The sequence below is a fragment of the Malaclemys terrapin genome, chromosome 2 (genome assembly GCF_027887155.1).
Source record: "Malaclemys terrapin pileata isolate rMalTer1 chromosome 2, rMalTer1.hap1, whole genome shotgun sequence".
NCBI classification, from domain to species: Eukaryota; Metazoa; Chordata; order Testudines; family Emydidae; genus Malaclemys; species Malaclemys terrapin.
The window spans coordinates 246,908,775-246,935,846 of NC_071506.1; the positions used below are offsets into that span (position 1 = coordinate 246,908,775).

Consider the following 27,072-nt stretch of genomic DNA (forward strand, 5'->3'; position numbering starts at 1 on the left):
TGTACCCTCCTCTGTCCCAAGATAAATAATCCTCTCCATAACTTTAAAGGTGGCATTCAGGATGGAATTTCCCTACTTTAGAACTGTTCACTTGGTGTGAATCTCTCTCTCTCTCTGTACATGGGCACTAACACTGTGCTCCCTCCCCTAGTGGGGGTGCTGAGAGCCACTGAACCAACCGTAAACCCTGTATATAATGGAAACCACTTCAAGTCAGGGGGCGCTGCAGCACGCCCCGCACCCTTAGTTCCAGCACCTATACCCCACATCTGAAGGGTGATCAGATGTCCCAAATTTATAGGGACAGTCCTGATTTTTGGGTCTTTTTCTTATATAGGCTCTTATTACCCCCCCAAACCCTGTCCTGATTTTTCAGACTTGCCGTCTGGTCACCCTAATCTGAGGAAGAGAGAGAGACTGTACATACAGCAAGGTAATCAGAGCTACATTTTGGATGAAATTCCAAGTGGAACTGTTTAAACTGGATTTCAAATAGGCTGCCTCGGCTTGACTTCAACAACCAATAGCATTCTGAATTGTGGTAATAAGGCATGGGATAGTTGGGAGACATGAACATGCCAGATGAAGTTGTGAGGGTCCCACCACAGCCTGAAAAAAACAAAGAGAACCATAATTAACTGCATTCAACCTCACCGGTCTCTCTCTCATTAAGAGATTTTATGCTTAGTGCTCTACTCTGCTACTGTAACTCTCCTTTACCCAGTGAAATGCTTCACAGCAGGGGGCTACCTCACAGGATTATACACTTTAGAGCCCCTTGGGAAAATTCTAACCTCAAGCAAGAGACATGTCCTGCTAGAATTACACTTCAGGAAAAGTACAAATCATCTGCTAATGAATGTATTACATCCATTAGCATGAGACTTTCCATAGTTACTGATGCCATGGCAATGAGTTTATAGCTCTTTTTAAAGGGACTTTAGGTTTATCCTCATATTTTCCCTTCTTCCTTGCCATAATTATGTGACAGAAAATAGCAAATATACAATAATAACTGCACCTCGATAACACTTTTCCCTGGGGATCTTAAAGCATTTTATGAATATTAGCTAATTAATCCTAACAGCATTCTTTCGAGATAGCTATTACTATACAAACAGTAACCTGAAGACATGAAAGGATAAATGATTCACCAAATGTCTCATAGTAAGTCAAGGACAGAGACAGCAACAGAACCCAGGAGTCTTATCTCCTACTCTGCTGTTCTAATACTAAATCCTGCTCCACTGCCTTCCCACGCTGTAGCTCAGCCCCACTTCTGTTAGCACCATTACACCTAACAAGCACAGAAACAAAGGATACAGTGGAAGTTAAAATATAAACTAGAATATGGTGTGTCATAAATCACTTGGAGAAAAACCCTTATTTACCCAAGAACAGGAAATATAGATCCCTGTTCTAAACTGCTTGAACTTGTGTTGCCACTAATCAGTTAAGTTTGGGGGAAAGTATTTAAAAGGGATTCAGGATGCAGTTAGGTGCAGGGGAAGTAGAAAACTGCACAGAGAAAAAGGATAAAAGATCTAGCAAAAAGATTGGTCAAATAGTTCCACCCTTGGCATTCTCATTTTACCTGTTGTGGTACCATCCCAGTAAGCTGAAAATCCAGTTCTTGTGCCATATACATCACTTACAAATGTTATCCATAGCCTGTTACTATGGGAGATGATAACAGGAGGCAGAGTTGAACCACAGTACTTTCCAAGGACTGGTGATGTTTCATAGCCTCCATCTCTAGAATGAAACAGAAGAAAGGTCTTGGGCCACACAGGTAAAGAGTGAGAAGAGTAAATGAAATGTCTCCTGGGATTCCTTCAGCTTTGTCTTTAGCAGGAATACATTACCAACTACTGAAGGGTGCAAGACGTCTTAATCAACTACTCACAAACCACTTGCAAGCACTTTGACCCAGCTTGTGAAGGTATTTAGGCATTGCTGCACTCAGCATTGCAAGGCCTAAATGGTTTAGTAACCTCTCTCTCATTTCAAAAGCCAAAATTTTATTGAGAGCTCATGAGATTTAGGTTCCTAAGTCCCTTTTGGAAATGAGATTTAGGGCCCAAAATCTTAAGTTAAATTAAGCAGTGCAACACTGAGAGCAGCAATGCCTAAATACCTTCAAAAGTAGGGCATAAATCTCAACAATTTCATTCCAGTACAGATTCAAAACGTCTCAACATCCTGACAGAGCCAAAGAAGCATCTCTGGGAATCTTCCAAGTTGCAAGGGGAAGCAATGAGGGCAAAGCATCAGTGTCATCATGTCTGTCCTCTATAAAGCAACAAAAGCCTACATTAGCCTACCTATATCTCAGAACAGATGGGTTGAATCTTAGTTTTAGATGATTTGCTCTGGCCTCCACAGATGATTCCACAGCTGACGTTTCTGACCCTGCGCTTAGCTGGTGCTGGCACCCCCTAATTTTGCAATCAAGGGTGCACATGCAATGCTTTGTTGTGCCTCCTGAATATGCTGGTCTTCAGGACAGTTATATTTCTGTGTGCGCACACACACACACACAGGATTTAAAAAACAACCCGAGGTGCCATTTTAATATGTCACCGCCAAAGTAGAGCTATATTTTAAAGAGAGAAATCCTGTTTCTACTTGTTTTTGTTAAAACATTCAGTTTAGCCTTGTTATGATAGAAGGTCTGTTCTCCCCTCTTACCCCACTGAGGAAGACTTAAACAACTGTCTGATATCTCAGGTTGATGTGGTTTCAGAACTATGAAAATGCCTCCTCTGACCCACATCCCCATCTGCTCAATTTTAATATTTCCTCCTAACTACCAATTTACTGTAGTATTAAAGATTACATCAGTCCAGAAACTGGGCCAGATCCTCAGATTGAATAAAATTACATAGGTCCACTGAAGTCAAATACTTGCGATAACACATTCTGCATAACTCCATTCAAGTCAATGGAGCTATGCAGATTTACACCAGCTAAGGATCTGGACCACTCAAAAACTTCATTATCAATGTTTGCAATGTCTTCATGATGCCATCAGTGTACTGTCACTGAGGGAGAACAGTACCATTGATGTGCAGTGGATTATAATGCTCAACAGAATCAAAGGTAACAATGCACTCAGCTCTACTCTTCAGAGCAGTAACGATTTATAGTGCTTAAATATGTAAGTGCACACAATGCTTTACAAAACATGCAACTGTGCAACATAAGAACGGTCATACGGGGTCAGACCAATGGTTTAACTAGTCCAGTATCCTGTCTCTGACAGAGGCCAGTGCCAGATGGCAGTTGGAGGTTTAGGGTCACCAGAGCATGGAGTTGTGTCTCTGACCATCTTGGCTAATAGCCATTGATGGACCTATTTCTCCATGAATTTATCTAATTCTTTATTGAATCCATTTATAATTTTGGCCTTCACAACATTCCATGGCACTGATTTCCACATTTTGACTGTGTGTTGTGTGAAGAAATACTTCCTTTTGTTTGTTTTAAACCTGCTGCCCATTAATTTCATTGGGTGACCCCTTGTTCTTGTGTAATGTAAAGGGGTAAATAATGCATCCCTATTCACTTTCTCCACACCATTCATGGTTTTATAGACCTCTATTATCTGTCCTGAGTCAACTCTTTTCTAAACTGAATAGTCCCAATCTTTTTAATCTCTCCTCATATGGAAGCTGTACCATATCTGTAATCATTTTCATTGCCTTTCTCTACACCTTTAACAATTCGAATGTAACTTTTTTGAGATGGGGTGACCAGAACTGCATGCAGTATTCAAGGTGCGGGTGTACCATGGATTTATATAGTGTCATTATGACATTTTCTATGTTATTATCTATTCCTTTCCTAATGCTTTTTGGACAGCCACTGCATATTGAGCAGATGTTTTCAGAGAACTATCAATGATGACACCAAGATCTCTTTCTTGAGTGGTAACAGCTGAATTAGAACCCATCATTAACATGCATACATGCATACATGGGCTTGGCATGCATCCCTTTGCATTTATCAACATTGAATTTCATCTGCTGTTTTGTCACCCAGTTTAGTGAGATCCCTTTGTAACTCTTCACAGTCAGCTTTGAAATTAACCAGCTTGAGTAATTTTGTATGTCTTCATTTTTGCCACCTTATTGTTCATCCCCACATCTTCCAGATCATTTATGAATATGTTGAACAGCACAGGTCTCAGTACAGATCCTTGTTGGACTCTGATATTTACCTTTCTCCATTGTGAAAACGGACCCTTTGTTTCCTATCTTTTAACCAATTACTGATTCATGAGAGGACCTTCCCTCTTATCCCATGACAGCTTTCTTTGCTTAAAAGCCTTTGGTGTGGGACCTTGTCAAAGGCTTTCTGAAAGCCGAAGTACATTATATCAACTGGATTACCCTAGTCTGCATGGTTGTTGATTCCCTCAAAGAATTCTAATAGATTGGTCAGGCGTGATTTCCCTTTACAAAAGCCATGTTGACTCTTCCTCAACATATCGCGTTCATCTGTGTCTGATAATTCTGTTGTTTATTATAGTTTCAACCAATTTGTCTGGCACTGAAGTTAGGCTTACCAGGTTGTAATTGCCAGAATTGCCTCTGGAGCCTTTTTTAAAAAAATAGGTGTTACATTAGCTACTTTCCAGTCATTTAGTACAGTCTGATTCAAATATAGGTTACATACCACAGTTAGTAGTTCTGCAATTTCCTGAGTTCCTGGTAACTTACTACGCTTTAATTTATCAATTTGTTCCAAAACCTACTCTATTAACACCTCAATCTGGAACAGTTGCTCAGATCTGTCACCTAAAAGGAATGGCTTGGGTGTAGGGATCTCCCCCACATCCTCTGTAGTGAAGACTGATGCAAAGACATCATTTAGCTTCTCTGCAATAGCCATTACAAACATTGAATCTATCTCCCCTTGTAAGTATTCTCACACTTCTTATCAAACTGTCTGTACTGGGCTATCTTGATTATCGCTTCAGAAGTTTTTTTTCTCTTACTTAATTGGCCTCCCAGAGTTGGTAAGACAACTCCCACCTGTTCATGCTCTCTGTATGTGTGTATATATATCTCCTCAATATATGTTCCATTCTATATGCATCTGAAGAAGTGGGCTGTAGCCCACGAAAGCTTATGCTCTAATAAATTTGTTAATCTCGAAGGTGCCACGAGTACTCCTGTTCTTTTTGCAGATACAGACTAACATGGCTGCTACTCTGAAACCTGGAATAGCCTCGTTTTCCTTGTGTGCCCCTTTAGCACCTCAGTCATCCAATAGCCCCACAGATGGTTTGGTAGGCTTGCTGCTTCTGATCTACTTAAAAAAATGCTGTTAGTTTTTGTGTCCTTAGCTAGTTCTTCTTCTAATTCTTTCTTGGCCTGCCTTATTATTCTTTTACACTTGACTTGCCAGAGTTTATGTTGCTTTCTATTTTCCTCATTAGGATTTCACTTCCAATTTTTAAAAGATGCCTTTTTGACTCTCTCCACCTATTCTATTCTGCTGTTTAGCATAGCTGGCATTTTTGGGTCATCTTACTGGGTTTTTTTATTTGGGGGCATATGTTAGTTTGTGCCTCTATTACAGTGTTTTAAAAATAGTCTCCATGCAGTTTGCAGGTACACCTCTACCTCGATATAACGCTGTCCTCGGGAGCCAAAAAAACTTACCATGTTATAGGTGAAACCGCATTATATTGAACTTGCTTTGATCCACCAGATTGCGCAGCCCCACCCCCCTGGAGCACTGCTTTACCGCGTTATATCCAAATTTGTGTTATATCGCGTCATATCGAGGTAGCGGTGTATTTAACCTTTGTGACTGTCCCTTTTAATTTCTGTTTAGCTTCCTCATTTTTGTATAGTCCCTCTTTTTGAAGTTAAATGCTACTGTGGTGGGGTTCTTAAGCATTTTTCCGCTTACACAGATATTAAATTTAATTACAGCATGGTTGCTATTACCAAGCAGTTCAGCTATATCCAGTTCCTGGACCAGATCCTATGCTCCACTTAGGACAAAATCAAGAATGGCCTCAATCCTTGTGGGTTCCAGGACTAGCTGCTCCATGAAGCAGTCATTTGTGGTGTGAAGAAATTTTACCTCTGCATCCTGTCTTGAGGTGACATATACCCAATATGAGGATAGTTGAAATGAAGCCACTCTAACCTCCCTGTGCATTTCACAGTCACTATCACCGTCCTGGTCAGGTAGTCAGTAGTAGATTCCTACAGCCATATCTTATTGTTCAAGCATGGAATTTCTATCCATAGAGATTCCATTATTCAGTTTGATTCATTTAAGACTTTTTACTTTATCTGCCGCTATGCTTTCTTTCACTTATAGTGCCTCTCCCCAACCAGTACAAAAAGAGATGGTCCTTCTGCTGAGGAGTTGACAAGCCCCACAAGAATCCATTAACTTACCCTGACAGCTGGAATTTATCCAGGGCCATCACAGGTCAGAAACATAAGAATGGAATAGGAAGGAGGGAGCAACAAGGTTTTATCTCTAGTTCACTATCAAACCCTTTCTTGCCAGTTCCAGGTACATTTCAGGCTACAGTTTCTTGTTCAGCCTAAATAGATTCTACTTCCTTCCCTTGGTTGCGATCAGAAATGAGGATAATAGAACTAAATGGGCTTGCCTGATTTCCACATAATCCATTGAACAAAGCTTATTCCCTTCCAAGGTGAAGTTGGTGAAGTGCAGCGCAATCTGTTTGTTGGTTTCCACTCTGATCCTGTATATGCACTCTGTCTGGACAGGATAGTTTCTGGGGTAGTTTGGAGATGTCAGCACACCAGTGGCATCAGTGTATTGATGGGAGCACACTTTTAAAAGAAAGAAGCAGAGCACACAGTGACTTGAAGATACATCAACCACAAAGCGTCATTCCAAAGATGTCTGTTGGTTATGAAACAGTTTAAAGAACATATTTAATTAAAAATAAATATCTATTTCTGACAGACAGGAGACCAAACATCCTGATCTACTCTATATTGTAACTTATCTTGGAAAAATATTATTGATGGAGCTCTCAATTTAAAATAACCCATCAAACCAAAAACAGAATCCAGGATGTATAAGGGATTTATTGTACTTGATTTGACACGTTGATTGTTTAAGTAAAACTTTCTTTAATCAATGTGCATACAAAAGGCAGAGGTGGTGGTAGTATGTGTGGTGTTGTGGAGGGTTAAGATCTTTCTATTTGCTAAACAGGCTTTGATCTAACACTGGGAGACAGGAAAAAAGGACACTGTAATGGCTAGCTTGATGATCTACAGTCAGCACAAGGTGCTGCCTTTGAGTCCTGAACGTCTGAGCAACAGAGGCTTAGAAAGCTATCGCGCATTCACTCCCTGTGTGAAGAGAACAGAAGTACTTGTGGCACCTTAGAGACTAACAAATTTATTAGAGCATAAGCTTTCGTGGGCTACAACCCACTTCTTCGGATGCATATAGAGTGAAACATATATTGAGGAGATATATATACACACATACAGAGAGCATGAACAGGTGGGAGTTGTCTTACCAACTCTGAGAGGCCAATTAAGTAGGAGAAAAAAAACTTTTGAAGTGATAATCAAGATAGCTCAGAATCAAACTGAGCTATCTTGATTATCACTTCAAAAGTTTTTTTTCTCCTACTTAATTGGCCTCTCAGAGTTGGTAAGATGAGCTATCTTGATTATCACTTCAAAAGTTTTTTTTCTCCTACTTAATTGGCCTCTCAGAGTTGGTAAGACAACTCCCACCTGTTCATGCTCTCTGTATGTGTGTATATATATCTCCTCAATATATGTTTCACTCTATATGCATCCGAAGAAGTGGGTTGTAGCCCACGAAAGCTTATGCTCTAATAAATTTGTTAGTCTCTAAGGTGCCACAAGTACTCCTGTTCTTTTTGAGGATACAGACTAACACAGCTGTTACTCTGAAACCTGTGTGAAGAGAACATCTCACATTGCTCTCAGGTGGCCTCCATTGGGCTAAATTAGGAGCAATGTTGATTTTCCTTTCTAACATCCTTTTTCTGTTTACCTAAGTCATGAAGGGGCACCTGACTGGTCACATTCTACCTGAAGGAAAGCATAAAATCCCTGATTGCCAGGACCCAGCTGTTCTCTCCAAGATACAGTTCTAGAATGAGTTACATCCATCCCTCCTGGACCAACAAGAGGGCAACCATGACACTGAGCCTTGGCATGAGGTGGAAAATGGGATGGAGAAATGAGGGGATTTGAGAGAACCTCTGCAAAAAGAGAGAGCAAAGGCTCTGCAAAAGTTCAAACTCTTGCTGTAGGACAGAATATAAGAGTAATGGCATGCATGATAGATTTCATGGAATGTTTCATATGTAGTCATCACGGTTACAATAATTACAATGTACAGCCTAAGCAGATAGTAGAGTGCAATGACTAACTTTAACCATTTTACCAGGCCTTAACAGACCTCTGAAACCTAGTTGTAACAAGCTACTGCTACAGTTTAATGCCCTATACTTTACATAGTAGTGTAAGAACTGATGCAAGCCACAGGCCCTTCATATAAGGAATATCAGGATCACCATTCTGCTCTTAGGAATTTCATAATTATAACATTTAACTTCTTAAAACCTTTTGAAATGTGCATATTTAGCTTTCTGAAATACTACTTATGTCAAAAGAGAGCAAAAATCCTATGACCAATCTGAGGGATAAAAAGTGAAAAATTCCCTCTGTATTTTAATTATCTAGAAAGATTAAATATGCCAAATGTGATCTAATTAATGGTTTCTAAACTGACTGTACAATACTGAACTCTTGCTTCAATCCAATACTGTGTTAGCCCTCTTTACTCTTCCTGCTGCTATGATTTACTCTGCCAATCTCTCATCAAATGAAAAGCTAACTTATGTGATCAGAAATTTGACATGCACATCTTTTTACATGGCTCACACTCAGTACAAATGAGTTGGGGGCCGCGTCCTACTTCTCCCCCCTCCCTCCAGCGCTTGCGCCGTCATGCAGCTGATTAGCTGATTAGCGCAAGCCTCAGAGGGAGTGGTGAGAAGGAGGAATGCGGCGTGCTTGGGGAAGGGGTGGGTCCAGGGTGGGGATTTGGGCAGGGATTTGGGGAGGGATCCAATGGGGCGGTGAGGGGGCAGGGCAAGGGTGGGAATTTGGGGAGGGATCCAATGGGGAAGTGAGGGGGCAGAGTCGGGGCAGGGGGGGAATGAGCCCCCTCCGCCTGTGCGCTGGAGGGCAAAATATCAGAACAATTCGCATCCTGACTGAACATCGGTCGGGACGCAGGACAAACCAGTAAATATCGGGACAGTCCCGATAAAATCGGGATGTCTGGTCACCCTATGCTCAAATGCATGCATGTAATTTTAAGGTCAAGTTTGGTCACCTTCAATGAAATCTCTGGTACTTCATCAGTCCAATGTGCAATACCCTCACAAGTGCTACCAACTTTCATTATTTTATCATGAATCTCATGATATTTGGCGTTTTTCTTCAAGCCTCCAATCTTAAAGTCAGCTGATTTTGTGATTTTATAAAATACGTTTCTAGCCCTCATGTTGTAGATAGAAGCTCAAAAATGTGTATCAAGTGTATCCTAAAGGCTCAAAAACCAAAAGGCAAAAAAACCCCAAGCCCTCAAAATGTTTAGGCCAGTGTCATGATTATTTTTGAGCCTGGCTCATGATTTCTGAGTGCTTGGGACTGGCAATATTGCATATTCTGAGACCATGAATGCCAGGTTCTAGTCTGGAGAGTATTTAAATGGTTATGTTATGACGTAATTTGCAGTGTGAACATTAACCATCCTTTTTAAGAGCAACCACTGCAGTCCCTCAAGGGAGAAGATATTCCAGTTTCCCTGCGTCACTAAAGTTTTCTTCCCTGAAAGGAATCCATTTTCAAACCTGGGTGGCGATCCAAATCAGAAGTTATTTTTTGTTCCACATTTTGCACCAGAACTCAAAGATTGAAGGAGAAACATGACAGATCTTATAGTAACTGTCTCACCCACATCAGTCCTCAAGCTCAACTACATAGAGCCAAGAACACATTTAGGATACACTGCTGTAAAGATTATAAAAAGAGCAAATGTGCCAAATGGCCTCACTTACTTACATGTGCATCAGCCAGCAAAACTACTATTGTTCACATTATTCTGGTTTCAGCTGAAGAATGGGTACTCATCTTTTGCATCACCTCACTACACAGCATCAAAAAGTCAGATTTTTTTGAAATGAGCTAGCTTCAGTTTGCAATACTAATGCGATCAATTAAAATTATTAGGTAAGCAAGCAAGAAAGAGGAACTCTGGACCCTTTGCCAAGTTTCAGAATGCCTGATGCCATGATGAAATTAATACAAGACTGGAAAAATATGTATTCCCGTTCATTTTAAATATACTACTCAAGTTCACTAAAGAAAGAAGAAAAGAGTATTTGTCCAGAATGATCACACATCTTTCTTTGCCAGTGTGTGAGGTTTTCGAAACCCATTGAATCTGGTTCTGGTTTCAGTACAACATTAATGTTTGCTCTGCTAGAAAAGGCTGTAAACTACTTCAACCTAATATAACATTGCCAAGATGAATACTAATAAAAAAGTTAGGTTTCATGTTTTCTTTCTCATGCAGCCATGCACAGCGCAGAAAATTATGTTACTGTCTGTTCCAATAAAGGGATATTCATTGGTTGCCATGATACCTATTAATCCAAAGCAAAACTCAAAGTATTAAATCATCGGTAAAATTGTGATTTTTCTTTTAGTTTGATCTTCCACTGCCAAAAAAGAATACAGATTCCCTAACACTGAGCTCCTTATGTCACGTTTAGGCATATTTACAAAAACGAAAAAGAAGCCACCTCTCTACATGAAGTGTATTCCTCTCCACAGGCAGTAGATAAAGCACATCTGCACTCAAGAGCCTGCTGCTGGCAGGCATTAACTGACTTAATTTTTACTAACCACAGCTGAGGATGAGAAGGAGAACAAAGGTCCTTTGTAGAGTGTTTCAATCCCGTTATTCAGAAACACTAGCCACAGCAATTTAAACTGAATCTCCATCCCTCCTTGACTTCTCCATGTATATCTGCCATATACAACATTCAATTCCCATCTTTGCCCGCTCAGCAGGGGAAAAGCTCCATCCCTCTCACCCCGCAATTGGAATTACTGATAATGTCCATTGAAATGTTGTCTTAGAGTTGAATTTACACTATGCTATCAACTAGAAAGTTAGACATACATGTCTACATTTTCTCTTTGGTAATACTTGTGCACCCCTTCTGAAGTCCATGGGTTTCACGAGTCTAGCGGAAAGCAATATTTGACCCAAAAAGTATAGAAAAGAAAAGAATTGATGCTGGGATTGTTCATGATCATACTCTATAACTACCTTCCAGGTAAGAGGGAAAATGTAAGGAAAGAAATTATTCACAATCTCAGATAACAATAGGAAAGGAAGCAATACAATGAAACTAAGGAAGGAAATGTTCATGCTAGAGATAGGGGTGCTGATAGGAGTCTGAAGCCATATTTTCTTTTGATACAAATTCATTTCAGTTTGAATAGCTCATATTTGATGGGAGATAACAAGGCCGGCAGATACAAATTAATCTGACAAAAAGTAATGCCACGCCCTTGCCAGCCACAGGCTGGATTGTCAGTAAGCGAATGGTTTTCATAAAACACGTGTACCAGCACCGCAGTTAAACCAAAGTTAGACTGTCCAGCTACCAACGTTATAATATCCAGCTACCTCCTCCTTTAACTCTGGTCTCTCTGATCACTCAGTGCCATCTTCTCTTAGTCCTACAGAAGCTGAGAAATTTCATACGATAGTCATAGTCACTCCCATCATTACCCAGATGGGAGGGATGTGGAATATATATGTCAAATATGGAATTTGGGAACAAAATTTTCATCCAGAAAGCAACTGGCACAAAACCATGATAAAAGCTCTTGCTAAGAGCGACTAGCTAAAGCTCCACAAAGGAAAGAATGAAATGTAATCTTCTTTGACTAAAAACAGAACAGGTATTTGTGAATAAATAAAGGATAATTCAATACATATACGGGGCCCAATCCTGTTCCCACTGAAAGCTACGGCTGGATCCTGCAAGGTGCCAAGCCCTCTGTCCCCAGTCAGGATTGAACCCTTTGAGAGTTTGGCCGTTGATTTCATTTGGGAGCAAGACCAGGCTCACTGCATGTTGTCTAAATGTGGTTTAGCCAGCAGAGATGGGAAAAGAGGCTGATACTCAGATTCTATCTGTCTGTCTATCTATGCTGATATTTATATAGCCTTCACCACATTCAGAGATCCTTTTCATTTGGGCCCTAGACTCTAAACTTCTATCCAAATATCAGCTTGTTTCCTATGAGACCATTTCCCTGAAAGTCAAATAGATGACTCAAGTAATATAGTAGAGGGAAAGCCCAGGTTCTGTTGCTAGGGCAAGACAGTTCCAATGAACAAGGTATATGTTTAACAGCTGACTATTACTCAGGTGGTATTTGGCTGGCCAAATAGCACTCATGTTCCTACTATCTGGTATGCTTATCCCCACTAGCTCACAGAGTTCAGGAACTTTCCAGATAGTGTTCCATGCTCCAAGCTACATATTCCAGTGTTCTGTTTGCTTTTTTGACCGGAACTATAACTTATACTGATGATATCAAGGTTCAGTCTGCTGTTATTCTAGGGCCGTGTTATCAGAACTAATAATAAACATATCACAAATAATACATGCCAACAAAAACACTCTCCCCTACACTATAAAGATGCAAAAAGGAAGTTTTATTTTACTCGAAAGTGCCCTTTCACTCGTATTTGTTCACTTTTATACGATAACATTGTTCATCTTTTCAATAGCTCAGTCTCTGTAGAATAATTTAAGGCCACTACTCTTCTAGTCTTCCCATTGGAACATCTAATATAAACCAGAACTACTTTGATTACAATGCAGCTGGCTCCCAAATTGTAGCTGAAAAAGTATGGAAGATACTTGTTGCACAAGAAACATGATTAGAACCACATTTTCTTAACAGGAAAAAAAATGTTAGACTTCAAAAAATCCACAGCACTGGTATATATCCTCTTCTTTTCTCAAATATAAGTACATACTGCCCATGCATAATTGGATAGGTATGAAATGAATATCAATCTTAAAGATAGAAGACTTAACATTTGATATAATTTGATGGGAGTGGGTAATTGCATCTGTTAGCTAAATCCCCCTAATTCAGCGTGTGTGTGTATTTCTTTTACACCAAGGCAGCTTCACAGTTCTTTGTTCTATGATTAAAAATGAACATCAGCAGCTCAGCATTCATGAGCAAATTTACAGTAATATTTTGTGTGTGCAAAGAACAAAAAAGTATTTTTATAAGGAAACAGATTTTAGTTTCAGTTTTCTAAGGGGTTATTATTAACAGACAGCCAATGTTAGAAGGTTTAGAGAATTGGTTTGGTTCAGATAAACAGCCAAAAGTGTTGATAGTTATCTGATGCTTGTCCATACTTATCCAAACTGTAGTAATTGAGCTGAAAAAACAAATTGTTCTGGAAATTATATTTCCAAGTTTAGGTCAGATTAAACAGAGAGCATTAGCTCTTTTGTGATATTTCTGCATGAAGCCCCAGCTTAAATCAAGACATGTACATAGAAGTGTAATACAAACTGTAGAGGAGATGGGGGAGAACAAGTAGCCATACATGTTCAGACATCCAAAGTGGTTCAGGTATGGTTTCAATTTTTGGTGACGATTTTAGTTAGTTCTTATTTCATCCAACCATGGTCACCATCTCCAGTCATTATAAATGTTAAATAGAAAAGGGCTCCCTAGAATGCTGCAACTTCCCTTAGAACTGCCCATCTACCTCTGAATTAGCTTGCTTTTTCAAGCTAAGCCCTTGCTACTACAGCACCACCAGATGAATATTGGTACAGACACACTATGCCCATTATAGAAATTTGCTGCATGCTGCAGCACTCACTAAATCCTGGATGCCCTCTGGGGAAGGATGAATTCCTGCCCTTTGCAAAAGGACATTTTAAATCTGCCTTTTTGTTTGTAAAAGCTTCTTTGAAACTTGTAGGAGGCTATCATTTATCATCTGGGAGTTCAAACCCTAAGAGTCCATTCCTATTCTCCTCTATAAACTTCAGTTTAAGTTTTCATTAGATGAGGGGTTCTCAAACTTCATTGCACTGCGACCCCCTTCTTACAATAAAAATTATTACACGATCCCAAGAGAGGGGACCAAAGCCTGAGCCCACCCGAGCCCCACTAACCTGGGCGGGATGCAAAACTGAAGCCCAAAGTCTTCAGCCCCAGGCAGGGGCCTGTAACCTGAGTCCCAACATGCAGGGCTGAAATCCTCAGGCTTTGGCCTTGGGTGGTGAGGCTCGGGCTTCGGCTTCAGCCCTGGGTCCCAGCAAATTCAAGCCAGCGCTGGCGACCCCATTAAAATGGGGTCATGACCCACTTTGGGGTCATGACCAACAGTTTGAGAACTGCTGTATTAGATTATTCTGATTTATATGTAGCCAAATTTTCATAAGAGGACAAATAATTGTCTCGCATGATTTTGGTGCACCCACTATGAGACACCTAGGGTTTCATTTTCAGAGGTGCTGTGGACCCACAATCAGAGATGGCAGTTCCTCAGTCTGAAAATCAGGGCCTAAGAATCTCTAGTTAACTCCACCAGAGAGGTCCTTTGGGGCCATCTGCCTGTCCCAAGTCAGGATAAAGGAGGAGGGTTGGGCGTGGGGCTAGCAACTCCACCCCGTAAAAAATCAACCTGCTATAGAAACGCCAACAATAGAGATAACAGAGACTTTTAGCCTGGAAAAAGAAGGGTCTTCGACTCGAAGACGCATGACGCTGGGTGGTGAAAGTCGTGAGGAAGCCACTAAGCTGATTACCCTTCTTGCAACCAGGAGGATTACCATTGGTACATGGAACGTGAGGACCATGTACGAGTCAAGAAAGATGGCACAGGTCGCAGCAGAGATGAGGAGCAACAACTTGACCCTACTAGGCATTAGCGAGACAAGATGGACGCAAGCTGGACAAAGACGACTGTTGACAGGAGAGTTGTTGTTGTATTCCGGACATGAAGAGAGTGACGCACCCCACACACAGGGAGTAGGCTTCATGTTGTCCAAGCAGGCACAGAGGGCACTGATTGGTTGGGAGGCACATGGTTCCAGGATCATCACAGCATCCTTCAGAACTAAAATGAAGAGGATTAAGATGAATGTTGTACAGTGCTATGCTCCAACCAATGACAGTGAAGAGGGGGACAAAGACTATTTTTACAATAGACTTCAGAAAATATTAGAGATTCTCCCAGACAAAGACATTACCATCCTTATGGGAGATTTTAATGCCAAAATTGGACCTGACAACACAGGATATGAACAAGTCATGGGGACCCACGCTCTGGGAGAGATGAGTGAGAATGGAGAGAGATTTGTGGATCTGTGTGCACTTAACAACTTGGTCATAGGAGGTAGCATCTTTCCTCACAAGCGGATCCACAAGAGTACCTGGGTATCGCCAGCAGGCATGATAGAAAACCAGATCGATCATGTCTGTATTAGCAAGAAGTTCAGAAGATCTTTGCAGGACGTTAGAGTTAGAAGAGGAGCAGACGTAGCGTCCGACCATCACTTAGTGGTGGCCAGATTGAAGCTGAAGCTGAAGAAGAACTGGATAGACGCGTCAGATAGAAGAGTGAAGTTCAACGTTAGCCTTTTGAAGGATCATAAGATCAAGGAAGATTTTGGACTGACGCTGAAGAATAAGTTTTCAGTACTACAGGATCGGTCTGAGGAAGAGGAAGACAGTGTATCCAACAGATGGCAGAAAGTGAGAGAGACACTTAGGTCAGCATGCCAGGAAGTGCTTGGAATTAAGAAATATCAGCAGAAAGAGTGGATCACAGCAGAGACCTTGACTAAGATAGAAGATAGAAAGAAGAAGAAGGCAGTAGTTAATAACAGCAGGACTAGAGCAGCAAAGGCTAAAGCGCAAAAAGAGTATGCTGAAGCCCATAGAGCAGTGAAGAGGAATATTAGGAAGGATAAGAGAGATTATGAGGATGGACTGGCAGCAGAAGCGGAGCAGGCAGCATACAACGGTAATATGAAACAGCTGTATGACATCACCAAGCGACTGTCTGGAAAGTTCAGCAAACCAGAGCGCCCCGTCAAAGACAAGCAGGGAAAGTCTATAACAGAAATAGAACAACAGATGAATAGATGGGCGGAGCACTTTGAGGAACTCCTGAATAGACCAGCACCATTAAATCCACCAGACATTGACCCAGCCAACGAAGACCTTCCAATCAATTGTGATAGACCAACCAGAGATGAGATCAGAAAAGCCATCACTATGATGAAGAATAGGAAGGCGGCTGGACCTGACGATATTCCAGCAGAGGCCCTGAAAGTAGATCTGGATGTTTCAGTGGAAATGCTGTACCCCCTCTTTGAGAAGATATGGGAAGAAGAAATGATTCCAGCAGACTGGAAAGAGGGATATCTTATTAAAATCCCCAAGAAAGGAGACCTCAGCAATTGTGCCAACTACAGAGGAATCACACTTCTGTCAGTGCCAGGGAAGGTCTTCAACCGAGTTCTCTTAGAGAGAATGAAGGATGCCGTTGACCCACAGCTACGAGATGAGCAAGCAGGTTTCCGGCAAAATAGATCATGCACGGACCAGATAGCAACGCTTCGCATCATAGTCGAGCAGTCTATGGAGTGGAACTCCTCATTGTACATCAACTTTGTTGACTATGAAAAAGCATTCGATAGCGTGGATCGAGAGACTCTCTGGAAGCTCCTTCAGCACTATGGCATCCCAGCAAAGGTGGTCAACCTGATTAAGAACTTATATGATGGCATACACTGTAGAGTGATCCATGGAGGGCAGCTTACAAACAGCTTCCAGGTGCGAACCGGAGTCAGACAAGGATGCTTGTTGTCACCATTTCTCTTTCTCCTTGTCATTGATTGGATTATGAAGACATCCACTTATGAGCGTAGGAACGGAATCCAGTGGACGTTGTGGACCCAGCTTGATGACCTGGATTTTGCCGATGACCTTGCACTCCTTTCGCATCGCAAACAGCAGATGCAAGAAAAGACCAACGTAGTGGCAGCCATGTCATCACAGGTTGGCCTCAACATCCACAAGGACAAGACCAAGATCCTCAAGATTAACTCCATCAGTAATGACCCAGTCACACTGAATGGAATCCCTCTGGAAGAAGTGCAGTCCTTCACCTACCTAGGCAGTATCATCGACCAACAGGGTGGCACGGACGCAGACATCAAAGCAAGGATTGGTAAGGCAAGAGCAGCTTTCTTACAGCTCAAGAACATCTGGAGCTCTAGAGAGCTGTCTTTGGCAACAAAGATTAGACTGTTCAATTCCAACGTGAAATCAGTCTTATTGTATGGAGCTGAAACCTGGAGGATAATTAAAACAACCACCAGGAGGATCCAGACCTTCATAAATAGTTGCCTTAGAAGGATTCTCCAGATCCGCTGGCCAGACACCATCAGCAACATCTACCTCTTGGAGAGGACCCATCAACTTCCAGCAGAGGAAGAAATTAGAAGGAGAAGGTGGGGTTGGATAGGACACACACTACGCAAGCAGCCAACCAACATCACTAGACAGGCATTGCGGTGGAACCCCCAAGGCAAGCGGAAAAGAGGCCGTCCAAGAAACACCTGGCGACGCGACCTTCAGGCTGATAGCAAAAAAATGGGCTATACCTGGAACCAGCTAGAGCAAATGGCCCAGGATAAAGGACTCTGGAGATCTGTGGTTGGCGGCCCATACCCCGACTGGGGTGACGGGCATGAGTGAGTGAGTGAGTGACTTCTGAAAATGTTGATCTCATTAAGTTTCAGAGTAACAGCCGTGTTAGTCTGTATCCGCAAAAAGAAGAACAGGAGTACTTGTGGCACCTTAGAGACTAACAAATTTATTAGAGCATAAGCTTTCGTGGACTACAGCCCACTTCTTCGGATGCATATAGAATGGAACATATAATGAGGAGATATATATACACACATACAGAGAGCATAAACAGGTGGGAGTTGTCTTACCAACTCTGAGAGGCCAATTAATTAAGAGAAAAAAAAAAAAAAAAAAAAAAAAACAAAAAAAACTTTTGAAGTGATAATCAAGCTAGCCGAGTACAGACAGTGTGATAAGAAGTGTGAGAGTACTTACAAGGGGAGATAGTCAACGTTTGTAATGGCTCAGCCATTCCCAGTCCTTATTCAAACCGGAGTTGATTGTGTCTAGTTTGCATATCAATTCTAGCTCTGTAGTCTCTCTTTGGAGTCTGTTTTTGAAGTTTTTCTGTTGTAATATAGCCACCCGCAGGTCTGTCACTGAATGACCAGACAGGTTAAAGTGTTCTCCCACTGGTTTTTGAGTATTTTGATTCCTGATGTCAGATTTGTGTCCATTAATTCTTTTGCGTAGAGACTGTCCGGTTTGGCCAATGTACATGGCAGAGGGGCATTGCTGGCACATGATGGCATAGATCACATTGGTAGATGTGCAGGTGAACGAGCCCCTGATGGTATGGCTGATGTGATTAGGTCCTATGATGATGTCACTTGAATAGATATGTGGACACCATACCATCAGGGACCACCATACCATTACAAACGTTGACTATCTCCCCTTGTAAGTACTCTCACACTTCTTATCACACTGTCTGTACTCGGCTAGCTTGATTATCACTTCAAAAGTTTTTTTTTTTTTTTTTTTTCTCTTAATTAATTGGCCTCTCAGAGTTGGTAAGACAACTCCCACCTGTTTATGCTCTCTGTATGTGTGTATATATATCTCCTCATTATATGTTCCATTCTATATGCATCCGAAGAAGTGGGCTGTAGTCCACGAAAGCTTATGCTCTAATAAATTTGTTAGTCTCTAAGGTGCCACAAGTACTCCTGATCTCATTAAGCATCGTCAGTTTGCTTGGCAATGTATAACCATAAAAGATTAGATGGTCCCTGCCCCCACGGGTTTATAATCTAAATCAGACATGGAAAGTCAGTTCAGACAATAAAGCACCAGATGAGAGTCCAATCCCCAAAAAAGTGTAGGTTTTATAGATGTTAAAGGGAAAAAGTGACAAGTTTGGTAATCTTTGTGATGGGAAAAAGATAGAGGAGTCAAATATGAGGCTGTGGCTGTGAGTCTGGGTGATCATGTGACTGTTGTTAATAGTGACACATATGGCAGAGTTTGGGATGAAAGAGAAGAAATCCAGTTTCCTTCTTGTTGAATTTAAGATGGTGGGGGGACATGGAGGTGAAGATGGCAGGCAGATAGTTGAAGATGTGAAACTGGACCGAAGGGCCGAGGTAATTAGGAGATGTTACAGAAGCCAAAGCTCACCAGTAAGTTTGCCCAGGGAGAGAACATAGAATAGAGCTGAGAACAGAAACTGTCTGAGCACTGATAAATAGCAGGAGCAGCTGCTGAAAGAGCAGTCGGAAAGGGATGAGAAAAACTACGAGAGTTCAGAGATGTGACAAGTAGCTGTTCTGTTCAGAAAATGTTAATGTTATTGCAAAAGGCCATCAGTTAAATGCAACAGTCTGTGAGACAGGGTTGGAGGAGAAAGTCTCATATTAACCTCCAATAGAGTCACTTACACAAAAGCATGGTTGGACGCTGCAAACATATGCCAATAGACTGTTTTCTTTTAACATGCTCATGCTGATAGTCCAGCAGCTGTAGCAGCAGCCTAACAAAATGGAGGGACAGTTTACAATAATAATGTATTGTTTCAAAATAAGAGGAAAGGTTTCATGATTTCTGGGTTAGTAAAAACCCAGAAAGTTTTCATACTCTAAGGTTTTTCTTAGAGAGAGAAAAACTGTATAAATCTGTTCCTACATTAGTTTCAGACTGATAGTAGGTTCCTAGCTGGGATGTTTCCCATTAAATCTTAATTGCTAATGATTTTTCCTCTCTCCATGCCAGATAACTAACATATGAATGAAGGCAGCTGAGAAAACTGATCATTTGGAAGTAGACGCTAACTGGTGGTAAAGCAAAAGCAATGGCAGGAAGCAAAATCTCTACCAGACCCCCACACACATTCCCAAGAGATGAAGTAACAGTCAAACTGCCTGAGCTGTAGCTGGGAGAGTGGATATTTTGCTCAGAATCTAAAACAAAGGAGAATGGGCAGCTATTTTTTTTTTTTTTTAATCAAGACACAATTCTTAAACACACTATCGGCTGTTTTGCTCAGGAACAATAAACGAGCAGTTACAGGCATTATTCTACTATGGGATCTACATTGATGTCAAGTACAGTAGCACATATAGCTACAGAGATGACATCTATGGACTTTTGATATTTATCTCATTAAAAATACAGCACACATACAACAAACCCCAACTGAAAACCATCTACCTGGGCACACAGATGACCCATGTGGATACAAATTCTAATTACTATTCCCTTCATTCTTCCACCCCTGCCTCTTCCCACTGTTCGCTACATGCACTCTTGGGTATTTTCTATTGCCCGTGAGCTCTACAGGGCCCTACTCTGTGTTGCATAGAACTTAGCACAATGGAGCCCCAACCCTGACTGGGGTCTCCAAACACAACTGTAACAGAAATAATAAAACCACAATAATGGGACTATGCACATGAATCTGCTCCACTGAAAGTGAGTAAAGGTGTCAGAATTGGGCCTTTAATGAGGCCTCTGCTTATACCAAACTAATTACTGAAAACAAACACAGAACTAAAACTTGGCAAGAAGAGTTATTGCACTTTTCCTTTTTTAATGCTCTTTGATTAAAATATTTCACTTAAACTAAAACTTTGCACACAGGGGGGCAGCTGTAGACACAGTCAGACTATTTCCTTCCTTGCATAAGGGGACCACCCGTGGTCGCACAGTACAGTCTGTATCTCACACATTGTCTGGGATCTGCTTCTCCACTGGCTGTAACTGCCCCTGCCTGTTTGGAGGTCTTGAAGCAGCTGAATCTCACTACTTCCTGCTACTCTTGTGCCAGCCACTCCAAACCAGCCCAGCCAAAGGCAGTGCTTTTTGCTAGGGTCTTGCTTCAGTGCTAGCAGTAAGAAGGTCGGTTAGCAAGCAAGATCCCCACCTAAATGTGGAGGAACATTTAAAGAATATTGAATGACTGATTTCAGGATCCTACACTCTCACACTTAGTAATAGACAGGCGAGGTGGTGTATCACCAGTGCACACTAAGTCAGCAGGGATATTTAATTTCTAAAACAGAACTGCATTTCAATGGGGCAGGGATTAGCAGTAAAAGGATTAGTAACGAGTGTAGCGTTAGCATATAGCATTTCACCTTGAGGTTGCTGGTTCAAATACAGCTCAGGTCAGTGATAACCTTCTGACTATGTGTAGGCGACTTCTGAAATGGGCCTGGTGGTTTTAGCACTGTCCAAAGGGTCAGGCAGACATACACGTCACAGAAACCCTGCACACTAACCAGGGCTTTTGGTAATGCTCAAAGGTTGGGAGCAGTCGAGGAATGGAGGGCTTGGAGATTGACTTTGCTCCCCAGAAGGTGGCTACTCTGGAACAGACTTCTCTGGCAGGGCAGTGAGAGGAGGCTTGAACTTCCACTGCCATGCTGCATCTGTTCTATAATTAAATAGAGGACTTCATTCTCCAGGATGACACTCCAGCACCTGGTACCCTTTTACCTGTGACAAGCACTCCTGTTCCTGTTGTGTTTGCTTGGGACAAAAAAAAAAACCCCGCACAGTCAGTTAAATGTCAATGAGACTTCCGTTCCTATGTCACTTCAGAAAATAATATTCTTAACTACCCTCTGCAGTCCTGCCATATCAGTGATTACAAAACCACTGGTGTTGCCTAGAGACGTTGCTTTCTGCCTGGCTCATCCTCCCCAGCTAGAAAAAGGCCAGTGAACCAAGCTGTAAATAAAGAAGGGTGGAGGAGACAGCAGGGATTCTGGTAATTAAAAGAACAAAGTGTATCTTGTTTTTGTAATGTGAGTTTACAATTAAGGCTTGACAGGATTAATCTGCATAACACACACACTGCTGTATTACCTGTGGAAGCATTCATTGAGATATAATTAGCTGAGAACCCCTCAGAGGCAATATTGTGATTTGTTACAAAGTACAGCATCATTATGTTGCCACTGCTGGTGAGTGATGGTGGAATTGATCTTCCACAATACCTATAAAAAGTCAAAAGAGATACCATGTATTGAGTACCTATATCAATATTATATAGTATCTAGATTAATAGTAAAGTATTCAATGTTCTCCAGAAGCCTGTAGCTGGATCATTTTCTGTTGACTTTAGAGGGAGATAGATTGGTCCCCATCGGATTAGTCTTCCAAAAAGACTAGCTAATATGATGAAATAATCTCCATTATAACCCCATATTCACTTGCTCCTTATTTTCCAACTACTGGAAGGATGGCATTTTTCATCTTCTGGCCTCAGCCCAAATTTGTATTTGAAATTTTGAACCAAACCAGCTTAGTTGTTCTTGAGTTATGGGAATATAAAAGTATGTTACCTTTTGTAAGAAAATAAAAATCTGTAGTGCAATCATTTTATTCACTGATATAAACACACATGAGGAGGCATTGTAAATTGATCAATAAATAATATAAAACTATAAAGTCTAAGATTTAGCCCATGTTATAGCCTAACTTTTTGTTTCTTCAGGTACCCAATTTTCACCTATTCTGCTTCTGCTACTTGGTATTAAAAACTATTTCCTTCCCTGCATCCCAAAGGAAGAAATAATATTAAGAGTGGATTTAAACCTGTTGCCAGGACCTTAAAAGACTTACATGAAATTCTATTGCTAGGCAATGGCAGATGTGAAAATCTGCACATGAGATTGCCATCCCTTACAGAAAAGTTAATTTTTCACTCAATAGTATCAAATTCAGTTCACATCCCTTTGCTCAATAAAAGACTTAAGAAAAATACTACCCCTCATAAACCTGCCTTTACTATGTTAAATGGAATAATTGTTGCTGTTGGCCTGAATAATACAAATCTTTAGCTGCTTTCAGTAAAATGAACCTATGTTGAACATCTTGATACTAAAGGAACAGATCCACTGAGGAGCAAAAAGAAAACAGTGACAGCAGCTGTGTAGGTAGGTAGAGTAAATAGATTAGATAGGCATATTCACCTTCCAAGCCTTGTCACAGTACCATTGTCATATACTTCAAGATAGTCTCTGGTGCAATTGTAATCAAACTCCAAGTTAAATGATGTGAACGTCAGGCGGATAAGGTGCCTGGGCTGCACTGAGATAGTCCATGCACATTTAACACCATGTGGGTAGATGATTGGATGACCAGGACTTGTAATGGTTCCTTCTGGCCCAGTGAGAGTCTCCCCACATGCTAGAAAGATTTAAAACAACAATGTGTTAACTAAAATAACATTTCCAGAAGATGATACTTATAAAATCAGTTAATCGTTTCTGAAAATTAAAAACATGATTCTTTTTCTTTCATCATCTCTTTCAGAATTTTTGAAAGGATTCTACATTGTTTCTTTCACAAATGAGGTCTCCTGCTTTGTTGTCATACAACTTGACATCCCACTGATTTCAATATGTGGTTTTCCTTTGCTCATCCATTTGAATTGGTGGTACACGAGGACATAGAGGACCAATAGCCAGGGGGTGAAAGATCTCAACTCTTACCTCTATCTAATGGCCGGTATTCAGCCATGAATCCAAGATTTGTAGCAGAGGAAGCTCTGAATTTGACATAGAGATAATTCCATGTGGACTGCACTGCTGAAGGTATATCTGTGCCACAGTATTTCGCCAAAAGAGGAGAATCTGTGCTGCTGCCATCCCTGACCTGAAAGACAATGTATTCAAAACAGCCCATGAAAACTTGTTTCTATTACTGCTAAGTAGTTATAAAATGTAGATGAATTGACTCAACACACACAAACAGTACAAAATAGTCTTGGAAACAAGTAGGAAGAGCTAAAAGGTTAAAAGCCACCATGGAGAAGACAGTGGATCATCCACCTCATTAAACTATTCAGCAGGTCAGATCCTATCCAACATTAATGTAAATTTGTGGCACCAGCACAGTGGCCTTAAAGCTGCTGTGAAGGGGCAGCTGAGAATTCTTCTGGCATAAAGGAATCAGATGGAGTAAAACTGGCATTCTAGCTGCCTGGAGCTCTTCATCAGTAGGTAGCACATGGGATACAAGGAGTGGAGAATCAGGCCTTAGCTATCCAGATATAGTTATGCATCAATGATAGCTCCTATTATAGAAAATATAGATGGAGAAAGGTCATGTTATCAAAGGAGCATTCAAAAGAAGAAGGTTGGCTCATCTAGTGAGTCAGAAAATATTTCATTTGTGCAATGAAATAAGTGTTTATATACCTAGCTACCAATTCAAACACGTTTGCTTATTGACAGACAGAGGTACATGACGGAGGCGTGCATATGATATTTGTTTGTAATTCACAATAAGTATGTACTAATATTCTTTACCTCCACATAATCTGAATCACAGGTAGTGATATTTCGAATGCCAAAATCGATAAAATTAAGAATCACTGCATTGCCTTCTGGCTGAAAGATGATCCACTCACAGGTCTTCTGATGAGGGAAAGCTCTGGGATAGTATGGGGAACGAATAACACCCTCTCCAGACAATACACCCCCACAGGCTGCAATGAAAAATTAAGAGTTAGCAGCTGGAAGGAAGGTTTACAAGGAATGTACATTGGGATGTAGATTAAATGTCATTTTGGGGGGAGGAAGAAAATAACTATTGAAAACACACATTTCCATCTACTATAGATATTTCAGATAGGTTTAGGAGGGGGGGCTGTTTGTTTAAAAAGTCGCTATTATGTGACTAAACCTAAACCTGCATAACTGAATGTGGAACAGCAGTGAAATCATGTCCATGAAAATGCCAAGTAAAAATACACATTTGTGTCCTTCCCCAAATTTGACTGTATTTGGTTTCACAGACTTGTGCAGAAAGGATAAGGGAAGGGGATAGCACACAACAGGAGACGAGTGGTGGATGTCTCATCCGTTGGTGGTGAGTCTGGGAAAAGGAGTGTTGAAAGGGGACAAATGTACAGGGCAGAAGTAAGGTTATTCATTATCTGCCTTATTTGGTGCTTGTGCTAGTGATGAGGGGTCTACTGTTGCAGAGAAAAATATACAGCATGTATTTTAAGTTATGTTAAGGGTGCCCAGTGTATATGGATAGCCATCCTTTTAAGCATTTCTAGAAATCTAAATCAATAAATGTATTGATAGATGTCTCAACTTTTCATTTCCTTGCTTTTAAAGTTTTGTCTTAGGAATATTATGGGTAGATCAATCTTAACTGATATAGGGCATAATGTTTTTGTTTCAACGATGCAGAACAAGTGAAGAACACGGGGTAGAGATGTCAGAATAGTGTGATATCATATGTAAAAAATGTGCAGCAAAACCTAAGTACAATGTGGGGAGTTAAGATGGGAATTAAGTCATATACAAATGCTATAAGTCCCCAGTCTAGAGGTCAGTTCAGTTTTCCAGCCACCAGTTCTCTTACCAACTTCATAAATTGCTCTGAAGCTAGCCCTTTGCACAGAAACATCTGACTTAAATTTGATCCACAGGCTGTTGCTAGAGGAAGTGATTGGAGAATGAAATGTGCTATCACAGAATCTGTTGATGATAGAAGACATTTCAGAGTCACCATCTCGAACCTAATCAGCAAAAATAAAATAAAATAAGTAAGTAATAAAACTGTAACTTGATACTTTTATGCATCCATAAAACCAGCATCAATTTTAAACCCCTAAATAGCATGTCATTTGTTTTGTCATTAAGCTCCAGTAATAAAAAAGTGCTGCTAAGTGTTGTTACAATAATGTAAACAAAAGGGAAGCTCTCACAGCCATATGATCATGCCAGGTCAGTATTTGCTGAGGAGACTTCCGAGGCAAACGAAAATACTGTTGATCCAATAGATGGGAGGCTTGTCTGTGAACCAAAGCCTCAACCTGAGGGTAAGCTGTAGGCTGCCCAAAGGGCCATCTTTGGAAGGTAAAAGCAATGTCCTGACTGTTCATGGTTATTAAATATTTACATGGCATGAAATTCCTGCCTAAAATAGAGGATTTTTTTATTTTATTCTAAGTGAAATGTCTCCCCTAGTTAAAAATCACAAATACATTTCCTGCTCTATACACGGAGTTTCTATTGACTTCAGTGGGAGTTCTCCACAAGGATTGCCATATGACCACCCAGGTAGAGGCATAACTAATGCGGGGTGCAGTTCTACGTTCCAGTGTCAGTAATAATGGTTATACTGGTGCCATCTCATTATTTTATTTGAAAAGTTCAAGGTGTTAGAATTAAAGTGATGGTACACAACGGTGCACCAGGGAATCACGGTCTGCTTTTAACTCCTGCATTGCCACTAGGCTTGAATCTCATTAATCAACTCACTAATCAAGGCAGAAATTTATTCCATCGATTGCCTCATGAATTGGCAGCAGATTTGAAGACAAAGATTCTGGTGAAAACAAAAGACCATTTTCTCAGCAACACCAGTTCTGTACCTGGAGCAGCTTGGGTTGCTCTAAGTTGCACCTAGTTGCAACAGCCAAGAAGCCATTGCAACCACTGGGGGTGAGGAGGTCTGGAGAAGGATTATGTTACTTGAAATCGTTTGATATGAAAAGACGTTATAGAAAAATGCTAAGTGAAATTGTATGAGGAGGTATGTGTGGGATCAAGACCAAAAGTAACATATGCTGCTTGGTGCACAGAGATTGGACTCCTAGATGGAAGCTCAACCCAGACTGCTCGTTTGGAATTTTGGGAAAATTTGAAGGATTGTCCATTGTCTACTGAGGAAAGAGGAAGCAGGATCACAGAGGGAGTCGGGGAGCTAGACTGTGATCAGGAAGGGAAGTGCTGTTGGGCTGTTATAAGATGAGGCTGTCCCT

General features: G+C 40.9%; 1 protein-coding gene across 1 annotated transcript in view; it reads right to left on the reverse strand.

The window, feature by feature from the left end:
* Positions 1–27,072, reverse strand: part of CUBN (cubilin) — a 214,628-nt gene that overhangs the window by 150,849 nt on the left and 36,707 nt on the right. The window contains exons 18-25 of the mRNA XM_054020596.1: positions 25,668–25,824; positions 24,599–24,777; positions 23,780–23,942; positions 23,258–23,474; positions 22,149–22,279; positions 6,647–6,833; positions 1,595–1,755; positions 428–609 (exon numbers count right to left, since the gene is read on the reverse strand). Coding sequence (XP_053876571.1) covers positions 428–609; positions 1,595–1,755; positions 6,647–6,833; positions 22,149–22,279; positions 23,258–23,474; positions 23,780–23,942; positions 24,599–24,777; positions 25,668–25,824 — 1,377 coding nt within the window. The remainder of the gene's footprint in view (positions 1–427; positions 610–1,594; positions 1,756–6,646; positions 6,834–22,148; positions 22,280–23,257; positions 23,475–23,779; positions 23,943–24,598; positions 24,778–25,667; positions 25,825–27,072) is intronic.